This window comes from Wasmannia auropunctata, unplaced genomic scaffold (assembly GCF_000956235.1).
Source record: "Wasmannia auropunctata unplaced genomic scaffold, wasmannia.A_1.0 LD336116.1, whole genome shotgun sequence".
Classification (NCBI taxonomy): domain Eukaryota; kingdom Metazoa; phylum Arthropoda; class Insecta; order Hymenoptera; family Formicidae; genus Wasmannia; species Wasmannia auropunctata.
The window spans coordinates 3,894,649-3,910,185 of NW_012026774.1; the positions used below are offsets into that span (position 1 = coordinate 3,894,649).

A 15,537-nucleotide genomic window follows, 5' to 3' on the forward strand; every position below is an offset into this window, starting at 1 on the left:
CATGATTATGTGCCGGTTATAGTGCACTGAGACATGCACTCGGGCTCTCCCGAGCATGAGATTATCTGGAAAAGGCAACTTCCCGGCCTCGTGGAGTTCGATAGCGCCGATATCGAAGGGGTGTCCATCGCTAGTTGTAAAGACAACAGAATTATCACGTCTGACCAATAAAGGTAGACTGTTCTCTCGTATTTGGCATACTGTGTGTGGATTATCAGAATCGAGAGCCGGTGCCTCGTGAATGGAGGGCGGAGACTCATGTGGAATTGATAATTGTGGGCTGGAAGCATCGTCTCTTACTTCGTCCGAAACATCTCTTAGAATAGAGTTTTTGCGTGGTTTTAAATTGTATCGCGGTTCAGGTAGCAATTTAGAGACTTAATCGTTACTGGCCTGGGAATATGGGTGTTGACTTGTTGAACTAGTATGTAGATAAAATAAATTGGAGGAGTGGGGAACAGCAACCGCCTCTTCAGCGTCATTGTGGCCTTCCCTGGTTGTTTGACCGAAATTTTCCGTGGACGGTCATCATCAGAATCGGCGCTGTCAGAGGATGGGATATCTGTGGTGAACCAGTAGTTATCAGGATCAAGACAGAATTTCTTTCGAATAGGCATGATATCAAAATGAATAGGATTTGAAGGGGTGGGATTTATAGACAAAGCATCCGCGTTGCTAGTCCCTTTTTGTAAACAATGTTGTAATAATATTCCTCAAGTTTGAGACGCCAGCGCACTAGTCGCGACGTAGGATCCTTAACGCGGTGTAACCAAGTTAGAAGTTGATGGTCTGTGACCAGAGTAAATGGACGTCCATAGAGATATGGACGGAAATGATTCACGCAGTAGATTATGGCAAGAAGCTCTTTTTCGATAGTGAAGTAGTTCTTTTCGGCCTGGTTTAATACCACGCATAGGCAATTGAGAGATCTTGTCCGATCTTTCCCTGACTCAAAACGCCTTCTATGGCAAAGCTGAATGCGTCAGTTGTAAGAACGAATGTTTGACTAAAGTCTGGTTACTGGAGGATTGGTTCCTTGCATAGTAGCTCTCGTAACGTGTCGAATGCCTTTTGCGTTTCTGTATTCCATGTAAAGGTAGCGCCCTTTTTCAGCAGATTGGATAAGGGGCGATCTTTGAGAAATCGGGCATAAAGCGATGATAAAATCCTGCTAAAACTAGAAATTGTCAAATTTGTTTAACGTTTTGCGGAGTTGGGAAATTTCTAACGGCCGAGATCTTCTGTGGGTCTGGTTGGACTCCATTTTCTCCGATGATGTGCCCTAGGTAGATTATTTCATGTCGAAGGAATTCGCATTTATTCAGTTGCAGCATTAAGTTAGCTGATTTTAATCGACCCATGAATTTAGCCATTTTCTCATGCTCTCTTAATGAGCTGACGTATAATACTATGTCGTCCATATATACAAATAGCTCTGTTCTTTGTAGGCCGGTTAGAACCTGGTCCATTAAACGTTGTGTTACTTCCGCCGTTTGCGCTTGTAGGGTACAAAAAAAGAAGCTTCACGACCGACTTATTTTAGGAAAAAGATCAGCTTTATTGTCTTCGTAACAAGAGCGTACTTGCACAGGATAAACTCAAAATGATCAAAACAACGTGCCGAACGTGCTCAGCGGAACAAAGGCTAATGGCGAACTCTTGCCGTAACGCTCGTGTCTCCTTCGTGTACGCCTAATGCCATCTATATCCTTCCTATTGTCGCACACGCAACACGTTGGAAGGTGGCCGGAGCGTTTCTTAGACCGAATGGCATCCGCGAGAACTGATAGTGTCCGTGCGGTGTCGAAAACGCGGTCTTATGCACGTCAGCGGGGTCCATGGAAATTTGATGGAAGTCGCTCACTAAGTCCAATACAGAAAAGTATTTGGCTCCGCCGAGCTGGTCTAAAATGTCGCAAATGTTTGGCAAGGTGTATGGAATCTCGATAGTTTTCTCATTCAACTTCTTGAAGTCGATAACCGTGCGCCATCTTTTATTGACCATTAAGTCTGGTTTTTTCGGCATGATAGGTAAGTTGTATGGAGAATTAAATATTATTAAAATATGGAGGGTTTAATGATTTCTTTAGAGAGGAGCTGATCAACTTGGCGATTTATTTCTTTGCGATGTATTAGTGGGAATCGATATTGTTTAGTGTGTACTAGACAGTTATCTGTAATCAAAATCTCATGTGCTAACACGTGAGTTTTATCAAGATGTTCGTCAGGAACATAAATCTATCCGCATTATTCTTTACTAAGATGATAATGTTTTCCCTCTCAATGGATGTTAGATGATCAAGTCGTAGACGTGAAGGATAGCAGACACTCTGTTTAGGTGTGGAGCGCGAGAATCGAAATTGCAAGGAGTGAGGTCCTCGAGTTGATTGAGTTCATAATTGTCTCGACCTTTAATAATAGTGATTTCTTTGTTTTTTGCAAAAGAACGAACACTATATTTATAAGTAGGTTAAATCGCTTCGTCTATGGAACGAACTGGTTTGTTTTGTGATCCCAGTACATGAGGGAGATAATTGTTGATGGGGGATGATTGGGGTGATTCGTAAGTTTCCATACGGGCACGCATGCTTTCTACACGGTGTAAAGATCCCGTATGGTTGTGAGTTCCCATACGGACACGCATGCTTTCTGCACGGTGTAAAGATCCCGTATGGTCGTCGAGAGGTTCATTAATAATATTAGATTGAGGACAGGGAATAAGAGGAAGCGATTCATCTTTGTTAGTTTCGGTAGTTTTTTTTGTTTGAATTAGTAAATTCTCGAGCTGTAGTTACAAATAAAATGGATGACGGATGATTATGATTATTTTTTTGTTCTGTTAGAGAGGTGTCACCTTTGAGTTCGGGACAAATTTGTGGCTTATCAGATATCTGGTCGATTTCTTAAAAAGTTAAGGTGGGTATCGCAACTTCAATTTCGCGGTCTAAAGTATTTATTATTCTAATATAGACTTTGCTATTAGTGCACGTAACAAGGGAATCTCCCACAAAAATGCCCTGGAGAATATGGAGGCATGGAAAGTATCCTGTCTTAATTTCCGGAGTATAAATTCGAATTACAAGCCCCGTGTTAGTGCGCGGGGGAATAACTATTGTTTCGCGTTCCTTAAATGGAAAGGCGTGGTTGTGCCACATAAGACTATTCTGCGTGTAGTTAATGCATGCATTGTGTTTCCTGAAAAAGGAGGTACCCATGAACCTAAGAATACATGGACGGAGCCTTATACGAGGGGAAGTTGATAATTGCAGTGAAGGGGGAGCACTATGAGCGTAGAACTACTACCCTGACGTCGGCTAATTCCGTACTGGTTTCGGTTCATTCCGTGAGCTCGGAAGTGTTCGGTATACGTGGAGGTTACATTTTACTCAGCAATTCTTAACAAATTATTTACGAAGAACTTTGAAGATAATTTATTTTGAAACTTTTATAGTAGCTATTATAGGCGGGTTCTAATTAGGGAGCTCCGAGGGGGGGGTGAGGAGCAGGAAATCCGCGGGGAGGGGAAAGTCGCTCAGAACGTTCTCGACCTGATCCGGGGTCCGCGGGGAGGGGAAAGCCGCGAAAAGCCGTTCGCTCCAGCTGGCCTGACCCGGGGTCCGCGGGGGCGGAGGAACCGCGTCGTGGGTGCGGAGTCCGCGGGGACGGGGGAACCGCGTCGTGGGTGCGGGATGCGCGAGGAGAGGGGAACCGCGTCGTGGGTGCGGGGTCCGCGGGGACGGGGGAACCGCGTCTTGGATTAGGTCGCGGGGACGGGGGAATGGCGTTGTGGGTTCGCGGGGAAGAGGAAACCGCGCTCGCCGCCGCGCAGCCGCCGTCGCCGCCGCCGCCGCCGGAGCTGCTCGCGGGTGGGCCCGCGATACCACCGCAACGGCGCTCACCGCCACCGCGCTCACGGACCCACCCCGCCGTCCCAACCCGCTCTTATCGCGTTCCATCCCTCTCGCGGTTTCTCCGTCCCACCCGTTATCGCTCACGTTCTCTCCCGCGGTATCTCCGTCCCACCGATTGCATTGATTCTCGCGCATGATGTAATTCAACGAAGAGAGAAGGAACAAAAAATTTAACACATAATGTATATATATTTAACAGACGATGTATATATATTTAGCACATGATTAATACATTTAACACATAATGTACATTTAATACATTTACATAATTAATTAAAGACAATTAAAATGCCTCGCAATGATATCACCTAACACGTGTTAAAAATGCAATTCAACAATTTTATCAGCGCCGATGTACGGCGGCTGTCACATAAATACTTTTGTGCAATACATGATTTTCAGGTACAATCAAAATATCGATGAGATCATCGAACACGTGTTAAAAATGCATTTTAGCATTTTTGCACAAGCGCCGATGTACGGCAGCTGTGACACAATAGACTCACATAATATAATATTTTTTCAATCTAAATGTCTCGCGGTCACGTCATCGAACACGTGTTAAAAACGTAATGAAGCATTTTGATCAAGCGCCAATGTACGGCAGCTTTCCGCGAGATCACGTTGCGAAATCAAACGATATCTGCAACATTTGCGAAAAATAGGCCACACCCATTAGTTTCGGTATATATATTGCAAAGATTTTGATACACCTCGTCAAGTGCTCACCTCGGTGAGATTCAGTGCAACCAGATGATTATGAAAATGTAACTTTCGTTAATGGACACCAAAGAAGATGAAGATATTGTTACTCATATGTCATTAGAGGGAATAATCAATTTTCGTATCTTCGTCTCTTGCAAAAATACACTGTCGAAGAATTTATACTACACGATGGTTATTCATGCTGGGGATGCAGATGTCCATTGTATCAAATAATGCCATGTAACATGTGACCTATTTGCACAGAGTGAGAACTGCTGCGAAAAACATTGCAAAATATTGGTGTATTCGTGCCAAAAAGAACATGGAGCAAACGATACGAGATCTGGACGAGCAAGCCACCCGGCTAATTACGCGAGAAGACTTTATCGCGTAAGAAGAGCGTGTCAACGAATTCATCGATTCGCTTGACGAGCAGAGTCGAAATCCGCGATTATCGATCGATGTGAAACAATCTGTCATCGCTTATATCGCGCGACTGGAAAGTTTGAAAGATTCGGTGCGCGGACGATTCGTGCAAGTGGGTGCAGGATACGGTGCGGAACTCAGATGGCGTGAGATAGACGCAGCTTTAAATAGTCGTATACTGACCGGTGCAGTAATAAATTCCAGACACATTGAACCTCGACAGTTTCTGGAAGATGCGCGAGAAATTGTGCTCGAACGTGTGCAAAATGTTATGCAGAGACATAATTAAGATAAATGTATTTAACGATGAATTCGTAACGGGTGACAAACGTGAGAATAAAAGTGTTATTACGAGAAACTGTAAACTCTATCTTTGTTCCGATTTACGCGTGTGGTATGATTCGCGCGTTGTTGGACCTACCTTTGCGTCGCTGGAAGAATTCCAAGAACGTGACAGCGGGTGGGCATTATCGCGTATATTGAACTTACTAGTAATATAAATAAGTTTAATCCTTTGCACGCGAGGTGTCATATCCAGTTACCGCGAGAAATTATGATGAAGAGAGCGGTCATGAACGTGCAATCTACAGACAATGCGTGTTTCGCGTTGTCGGTGGTGGACGCTCAATATCCAGCTAAAAGTCACGTGGAACGGGAATCGTCGTATCCGCATTATATATCTGTGTTAAATCTCAAAGACATTGAATTTCCAATGACGTTAAATCAAATAAAAAAGTTTGAGAATCTCAACGCAATCTCCATCAACGTATATATCATCGAGAACAAGGAACAAGTATCGATCCTACCGATTCGCCTTGCTGACACGAAGAAGGAGAAGCATGTCAATCTACTGTACGTGGAGAAAGATGGTGTGGGACATTTCACAGGAATCAAGAATTTGTCCCGCCTCGTTAGCTCGCAACTGAGCAAAAAGAAGAATAAGAAATACATTTGCGATAGGTATGTATAATAAAAATTAAAAAATAAAAATTTTTAAAAATTTTTTGAAATAAAAATGTAAATAAAATAGATTTTTTTCAAATGTCTGCACTATTTTAGTTTGAGCGAAAAATTGAAGGTCCACACTATAGACTGCGGAGAGATGAATGATTGCGCGATAAAGTTACCGAGCGAAGACGACAAGTGGCTGAGTTATAACAACTACAGCAGAAAGGAACGTGTCCCGTTTGTCGTGTACGCCGACCTGGAATGTATCCTGGAAAAAATGCAGAGAGATCCGGAAACGCCGAGCTACAAATATCAGCATCATCGAGTATTTAGCATAGGTTATTACGTTACACTGCTCGTATAACGACGCGTTATCGACGTATCAGTTTCGTCGCGATACAGATTATATTGCATGGTTCGCCGATGAACTCAGATGTTTAGCACACAAAGTAAAATCTATTATATCCACTAATGTACCGATAGCAGATTTCACGCGAAACGATTGGAAAAAATTTCGCAACGCCACACACTGTCACGTGTGCGAGAAACCGTTCGCGCCTGACGACTCGCGGGTACGCCATCACTGTCATTTGACTGGGCGATATACAGGTCCGGCACATTCAAATTGCAACATAAATTACCAAGATTCGCATTGCATTCAAACAGTTTTTCACAATTTGTCCGGCTATGATGCGCATTTTGTTATCAAGGAAATAGCTGAAGCATACCAGGGGCGTGTAGAACTACTTCCAATAACGAAAGAAAAATATATATCATTTACAAAAAATGTCCAAAACACCGAAGATAAAAAGAATCGAAATATTTGTATAAAATTGCGATTTATCGATTCATATAAATTTCTCAGTTCCAGTCTGGACAAATTGGCGTCAAATCTTAGCAAAGAGAAACTGAGAATATTGCAACGCGAATACTGTAATTTGTCCGCAGAAAATTTAAATCTTCTCACAAAAAAAGGTAATTATTTTCATACGAGTACATTGATTGTGTCGAAAAATTGAATGATAAATGTTTACCACCGCGCGAATCGTTCTACAGTTCATTGACAGATGACACCGAGAGCGATTACGCGCACGCATGCACGGTGTGACGGCGATTCTCTATCCAAACGCTCGGCGAGTACAGCGATCTGTATTTGAAAACAGACGTCTTGTTGTTGGCAGATATATTTGAAAATTTTCGCGATAGTTGCGTCGAAAGTTATGGATTTGACCTCGCATACTATTATACTCTACCCGCATTTACGTAGGACGCGATGCTAAAACATACGCGAATCAATTTTGAATTGCTGACTGACATAGACATGGTCATGTTCGTCGAACGCGGTATACGCGGTGGGCTGAGTCAATGTTCCAAGAGATATGCGCGAGCCAACAATAAGTACATGCATACGATCCATCGAAACCGTCATCATATTTGATGTATTTTGATGTAAATAATTTATATGGCTGGGCAATGTGTCAACCATTGCCGTACAGAGATTCTCAATGGGTCAACAACGTAACAAATTTTAATGTTATGGAAGTTGCGTTAGATTCCTCGATTGGCTATATTCTAGAGGTAGATTTGGAATATCCGCAAAATCTTCACGACGCGCACACTGACCTATCGTTCTGTCCGACGCGCGATAAGCCGCCCGGCAAGCGGCAGGACAAGCTCCTCGCAACTGTATACGATAAGAAGCGTTACGTCATACTTTATCGCACTCTGTAACAGTGCACTCGTCACGGTCTCCGTATCGCAAAGATTCATCGTGTATTGCAATTCGCGCAATCCCCATGGCTCCGTGATTATATCAAACTAAATACGAAATTTCGAACATTAGTCACGAATGAATTTAAAAAGGATTTGTACAAATTACTGAATAACGCGGTATTTGGCAAAACCATGGAGAATGTGCGCAATCACGTCGATGTGCGGCTTTTAACGAAATGGAAAAGTAGATTTGATGCGGAGGCGATGATCGCGAAACCGAATTTTCACAGTCGTAGCATCTTTTCGGAGAATCTGGTCGCGGTAGAAATGCGCAAACTCGAGGTCATGTTTAACAAACCAATCTACGTGAGTATATATATCCTCGACATATCCAAGACTTGTATGTACGAATTTCACCACGACTACATGCTACCTTCTTTTCAAGAAAAGTGTAAAGTAATATACACTGATACTGATAGTCTTATTTACCACATCGATTGCGACGATGTTTATGAAATCATGAAGCGCGACATTAGGAAATTTGATACGAGCGATTACGCGGTTGATAATGTGTACGGTATTCCGCTCGCTAATAAAAAAGTCCCGGGCCTGATAAAGGACGAAAACAACGGCGCAATTATGATCGAATTCGTCGGGCTTGGAGCCAAGATGTATGCCTAGCGTGTTGATGGTAAAAAACATACAAAAAAGATAAAAGGTGTCTAGAATAATGTTGTAGCAAAATCGATAACATTCAACGATTACGTGTGATGTCTGCTGGACAAAACTGAAATGACGCGACAGCAATTTTGCATAAGATCAAAGTTGCACGAGGTGTATACGATATCCGAGACGAAGCTCGCTCTAAGTCCGTACGATGATAAACGATACATTGCCTGATTCTACCCTGCCATGGGGACATTACAAGATACCATTGTAAATAAAATCTCGCATATTTGTAATAAACACATATAGTATATTTGTATTTTAATCTCATACAATATATTTTTAATAACTTAGGTAGTTAAATGAAAGTAAAGTAAGATATTCTCTACCATAAAACAAAAATTTGTATCTCAAATGTATCACAATAATTTGTATCACACAATTCATTGATATACTTCTTAGGTTATACAAGGCTAACAGGGGGCTTATTTACGCAAATATTTAAGCTAAAAGTCTCTTTTGACTATGCAATGTACCCTTCCAAGCAAATTTATTGCACTTTTCTCGTTTTTACCTATCATGATCCGGCAAGTGCTTGGCGATTATATTCGCATCAGATTGCGCCATACTCTCTTCCGTTAAGGACTTCACCATGGTTAGGGGCAGAAAGGATCAGAAAGGATCCTGAGAGCGGCCATGCCTCGCGATTTAGCTGCGATGGACGATATCCGAGACGAAGCTCGCTCTAAGTTCGTACGATGATAAGCGATACATTGCCTGATTCTACCCTGCCATGGGGACATTACAAGATACCATTGTAAATAAAATCTCGTATATTTGTAATAAACACTGTCACGTGGTCCCGTGAGATAGGTGATTCGCGCGAGCACGGATCAAAACGATAAAATTGAAATCGCGTAGGATTTCGGGAGGGAGAATGACAGCCCTCCGGATGTGTCCCTCCGGCAACCGACAAGGGGCGGCAACGCGAAACCTGGGCGCCAGACGTGCTCTAGGTCACGTCACTCGCGAAACGCAACGATTACGCGATAGCGCAAAAGAAATCTTCACACGCGACGACGCTCGACAATCAAACGCCGCTCCCGAAGTCGATCGCACGAGGGCCGGCCGGCTCTACCTAACGGCAGAGGGGCGCCAAAGGGCAGGTTCGGCTAAGGGCGATAGGATGGCACGGGGCGGGCGAAAGAATTCGTACTCCAGATTAACAGTAAAACAAAAAATATTAAGGTTTATTGGCCGCTTGGAAAGGCGGTAAGAAACGGCGGAGAAAAAAAAAGATAATACAGTTCGGTAAGAAAAATACGGACGAGACAAGACTGGTTCGACGCTAGTACGCGCGGGTAGTTCGGCGGCGCGATGAACTCCCACGTAGCAAAAAAAAAGACAAGAAACCGACATGAACTTCGGCCGGAAACAAAAAGAAACGCATTCGAAACTCAACGGCGCGATAATACAATAACGGACGGGGCCCGGTACGACGCGAGTACCAAGACTACAAGTATTGCCGGGAAAGTCAATCGTAAGCTTACGCGTCGGACACTCGTACGGGAACGAAACAGATAGAAACTTGACTCACACCGATGCGCAATGGAATCGCGCGCAAGGTCACAATACAGCGCGACGCACGACACTCGTGATTCCGAGTACTCACATACTTACTCTAACGCTCGCGCGCTCAGGCGCGAGAGCTTTGCGGCGAACTCGCGACGACGATCTCCGGGTGGCTCGATACGCGACTCACGACACTCCTGATCGCTCACGGCAGATTCAATGAGAATCCTCGCACTTGGGGACGGACGCCGGTACGCTAAACCAAAGAGCAACGACGAGATACGCGTCGCCAAAGGGGCGCACGCGACGAAACTCTAACTAAAATGGCGTTCACGTCCGCAGCCCAGTGAGAAACAATTTGTCGACCCGACGTCGATTCGACGTCGAAAAGTGGGTTCGAAATGAGATCGAAATTGACATCGACATCGATGTCTTTTTGACTCCCATGTCGACCTCTTGTCGATTCAAACTGCGAAATCGATTTGACATTGATCATAAATCAAAATCCTGCCCAAGGAGAACAGAAAGATCAAAATGACATAAAAAGAAGATCAAATTTTAGTTTGTCAAAATGATGTCAAATTGCATAAATTTTTGATACATTCTTGATCATTCCCTGAATGAGAAATGATCGCCAATTCGATAATACTTATTTACGGAAATTCCTAAAGCGGTCACCCATCCAAGCCATGAACCTTCTGAAACGTGCTTAACCTTGTGATCGTCCGAGAACCGATGCTCCGATGACCTATAAATATTAATTGCTAATAAAAGTATACCAATAGTATAAATCTTTTTAATAGATGTCAAAAAGATGAAATATGTATTAGTTAAGATATATTTTGTTTATAAATATAAAGTATGCATATATAAAATATTAACAAATATGAAGTTACAATTTTTACTAAAATTTAATTTTGTATATGCGAAATGGCATTTGAAATAAGGGAATTAAAAATAAACAATCGAGAAACATTCACATTTTTTTTAAATCAAAAAAATCGACACTATAAAAAAAAGTCAATATAAAGTCATTCTTTAGTCATTTGAAATCTAGATTAGAAATCTAGATTTTATAATGTAAAAAATGACGTAAATTCGGTCAATTTGACGTCAAATTGATATTATTTTGACTTTTCTGTTCTTTGGGTCGATTCGATGTCGATTCGACGTCTTTTCGACCAATTATTTCTCACTGGGTATATATGCATAATTAACTTTTAATTTTAGACTAATTTTGGGTTTTGGACATTGGTAACTTGGAAACAAGTATTTCTTGATGTCAAAACAATTTGATCGAAATGGCCTGATTTTCGATGTCAATTTTGATTCGATGAGTTTTCGATGACATCGACATCGAAACGACGTCGATTCGACATCAGCCTTCTCACTGGGAGAGTGCGAGCAAGATCCTCAATCAGTCCAGGGCTTTACACGCGATAAAAAGGGTCACCTCACCGGCACGATCTCCGTCTCACAAGGGACTCACACAAACTGCACAATAGCTATAGCACAGAGAAAATTATCCAAGCATCTTGACTCCCTTTGAATCACTTTCCACTCAAAAACTATACCGGAAATGAAATAAATATAAATAATAAAATAAAAAATAAATTAAAAATAATCTAGCATTTTGACCCTCTAAGGATCAGTTTTCGCTCCAAAACTAGACCGGAGTGCGTCATGGAAGTTCAGGAAATTAGATCAAACTTCTGGGGAGCATTGAGGCACTGCCGCCTCTTTCGATTTCGTGAGTTTGTGCTTTTCTATGCATGTGTAATGTCGTTTATTCATTATACTTGCACTATGACAGTGGTGGTAGGAGCAGTGATGCAGTGGCGCATCAAACGACCGCCAGTCATATGAAAGCGCAAGCATACGAACGAGTTTTTTGTTTCTAATTAGCAAATTGCCTTTGCTGGCGCAGTGGTAAAGGTTTGGGTTCTTATGCGAAGGTTGCGAATTCAATGCCTATCGTGCTTTCTCGTTTTTTATTTTATTTTTCTTACATTTACATTGTTATCTATCTGACTCGACCCCAATCTGATTAACTTAATCCAAAATCCGATTGATACCAAATGAGTCTTAACATACTAATGATTGGGTCGAATCGGACATAAATGGATTGATTCACAGGCAGTTTATGTGTAACACATTGATTATACAATGGTGGAAACAGAAGAACTGCTCACAATGAGCGCACTTAAAATCCGACATGTTGGAACAGCCTTCAAAAGAGCAGTAGTCCAGTTCGGAGAAGCGAAAACAATAGTCACACGGGGTGACATACTTGGGCAGTCGATCGAACGAGTACCCTGCCTTGTAAAAGGCATAGCAAATCATATCCCGAAATCGATCGGCTTGGAACTGGGCAAACGCTTGCAACTTGAAGTAGTTGTTTCGTTGCCACATTTTGAAATTATCGATCTCAAGGGTATGGCATACGAAGCGAATGAAGACCTTCAACAGTCGAAAGTAGTTCACATCGAGTGGCTGCGTGGTTCCAGTTGTTCCAGGGGGAATCAACATACGCTTTACAACGATGTCAGAGAAATCGGCTGCGATTTGATTGAAACTCGCATCATCCTTGTTGCTACTCCACGAATCACACAAGAGGAGACACTTATCGATGTTCGCTTGTCGCAGTTGGGTGAAGAAAACCTCTCGGAAGTACGTTTGCGAATCTGACTTATTCATCATTGCGCTTGTTCCAGGATAAGCCTTGATGCCGGATGGAATGACGGTGGTGCTTGGGAACTGGGGGCCATCACCTTTGCCTTTGCCTAATGAGCTCGATTCAGAACTCTTCAAGTACAATGTGGGCATCAACGTCCCGTCCATACTGATCATGGGCATAATCGTATAGGAGTGGGTGGTCGCATTCTTGGAACCCACCTCCGCATAGACCTGCTTCGCGCCTCGAATGTTCATGGTTCGGTGCCCATGCATCTCCTTGTTGAAACCCGATTAATCGATGTTCACAACCTGAAAAGGAGCAAATCCATCTTCAACCATGGTCTTCTGAACATTCTGGAGAAACTCTTCTCGCATACGAGCCTTCGTTGCTTCGTCGCGGAAGAAGTTCCTTCCAACTTTGTGGGTAATACTCCTAGAAACGATGTTGAATTGTCGCTTGAACTTCTGTAACTAGGAAGGTGAGGCGCGAAATTGGGATCGTGTGTCCACCAATTGGGATTTCAACTTCATCGCCCAAAGGCGGATCAGCCTATCGGTCACGATCTTATTCCGGGCTCGATGGTTCAGGAACTGTTCGTACACCTTGATGTTGAGCTGCCGCATGGTAATCTGCCCGAGATGTTTCCGCCGCACCCATTTTTTCAGACTAGTCAGTTGTTCATCAAGGTGATAATAATTCGCCACAGATCCCATCTTCCGCTTTTTGCCACGGGGAAGAAAGTTGTCCCAATTATAATCAACCTGATCATGATCTTTTCCTTCCTGCTTGGTCCAGTACATCCAAGCCTTCTTGAACTTCTCCTCGTTCACATCCTCGGGCATGATCAGGACTCGTTTGGGTGTTGTTGGATCAAAGTTCCGAATCTTCCTCGAGATCATCCTCCACTTCCTCTTTTCCTTTCGGATCAAGTTTCTTTTCGGACACATCAAAATCAGGGTCCAAAACCAGAGAATCCTCATTATCGATAATGATCTCACCAGAAACCAATTGCTTCGAGAGTTGTTCCGCCATCAACATCACATACTCATCGAAGTTCTGGCTCTGGTTCTGAACCGCGGAAGATAATTCGTTTATGTCAATGTTGTGAATTCTACACAACATGGCAATGACATTCGTGATCTCGATCACGGATTGTCTGGATGGAATATTCTGTTCAAAATACATTCCAAGAATCTATACCAAATCTAATGAATCCTTGAATCAAGAACCAGAATCGAACAATAACCGAATCGATCAGAACAAACCAGAATCGACAAGAATTCGCCAAGAACCAAACTATTTTTAAACTACAGAAATCAAATGAAAATCAATGGGAAAATAACAATCCAACAACAAACCCAATAATGCCAAATATAATGATTAGAGACTCAACCAAAATCAATCAAAACCAATGAAGAACCAAGATAACGGAACTTTTGAACAGTTCCAAAGAATGACAGAATTTGAGTAATTAACCAAACCAACTGTAGGATGCTGACTAGTATGCAATATTGCGTATCACACCAAAAAACCAGAAAAATTACAAAGGACTTCAAGATAATGACAATTGTTTGTTGTTATTTATTGTTTGGATGAATGTAATGTCACGTAATAAGGCTGTCACTGCCCTCACCACCACTGTCACAGTGCAAGTGTAATGAAAAAATGATGTTACACACCCAAAAAAAAATTCTATCTTTTAGCGATACCCTCTTGATACTAATAGATTTTCCTCTTACATACCTCTCAAAAAAATATTTTAAAATGCAGAGGAATATCGAATTACTATGAAAATTTATTCTTGATTATAGCGCATGGTCAACATCTTTATAGATAAACACGCGTTACAGCTGAGGAATATGCTTCATATAAAATTTTTTTACTTAGAGGAAATGCTTAAAGAAATTTCTCGTTTATAAGTAAAACTTTATTTTGGGTGCACATAGAAAAGCACAAACTCATGAAATTGAAAGAAGCGGCAGTGCCCCATTGTCCCCCAGAAGTTTGATTCAATTTCCTGAAACTCCATAACGCATTCCGGTCTAGTTTTAGGGCGGAAACTGATCCTTAGGGGGTCAAAATGCTAGATTATTTTTAATTTATTTTTTATTTTATTATTTATATTTATTTCATTTTCGGTCTAGTTTTTAGGTGGAAAGTGATCCAAAAGTAGTCAAGATGCTTGGATAATTTTCTTTATGCTATAGCTATTGTGCAGTTTGTGTGGGTCTCTTGTCAGCCTCCTGGGTAGCAGGTCCGACAGCTGCTCGTTCCCTCTCGCACTCTCTCTCTCTCGCTCTTGGTCGCTCGCTCTCGATCGCTCGCTCGCCGGGTCGACCGCACGCTCTCTCGGTTTGCACGCAAAAGCGGCGTAGATCGCGTTCAATTCGCGATCGATGCTTGCACCCCCTGCCCGGGGGTGCGCAACACAGCGGCGCAGTCGGCCGCGACCAATCACGGCGCCGCGGGGGTCCTGCCGTGGCACGGGCGCACTCAGGTGATTCTGCATGTGGGCGCCTCGCGCCCGCGCGAGGTTGCCCTATATCCGGGATGTGGCGGCGTGGTCTTAGATGGGCGCGTCCTTCGCCCTTGAATTCCGGGACGAGTTGGCTATCTTGCCCCGGCAGCTCTCGGCGATGACTCCGGGCCCTGGAGAAATCGCCGGCTGTATCGCCCTTCGCGGGCCTCAGCCACAGCGCCCGCCTTCCCGGTCGCGCCCCTGGCGGCTCGGTTATCCTTGCGCGTGGTCATGCGCTCCGCGTGTGCGCGCTCCGTCACCTGCTCGCCGGGTGCCCGGTGCGTGTCCCCTTTGCTCCGGCGCCAGGTCGCCCGTACTCCAACTCCCTTCCGCTGTCGGTGGCCTTGGGTCCTCTCCGCTGACGCTCCGTTGGTCCGGTGAGGTGCCGCGATACATAGAAG

At 43.3% G+C, this 15,537-nt stretch overlaps 1 protein-coding gene and 1 pseudogene across 1 annotated transcript; both read left to right on the top strand.

Moving 5' to 3' along the window:
- The first annotated feature begins 5,595 nt into the window (after positions 1-5,595).
- LOC105448525 lies at positions 5,596-6,354 on the top strand. The gene is made up of 2 exons (XM_011687173.1): positions 5,596-6,006; positions 6,073-6,354. Exons 1-2 carry the CDS (start codon positions 5,596-5,598, stop codon positions 6,352-6,354), a joined length of 693 nt encoding a protein of 230 aa, XP_011685475.1.
- A 957-nt stretch (positions 6,355-7,311) lies between these two features.
- On the top strand, positions 7,312-7,721 carry LOC105448533 (annotated as a pseudogene).
- The last annotated feature ends 7,816 nt before the right edge of the window (positions 7,722-15,537 follow it).

Coding starts and splice junctions, on each gene's coding strand:
- LOC105448525 (XM_011687173.1), top strand. CDS start 5,596: ATGATGAAGAGAGCGGTCATGAACGTGCAATCTACAGACAATGCGTGT. Junction 6,007..6,072: donor AATACATTTGCGATAGGTAT/GTATAATAAAAA, acceptor TAAATAAAATAG/ATTTTTTTCAAATGTCTGCA.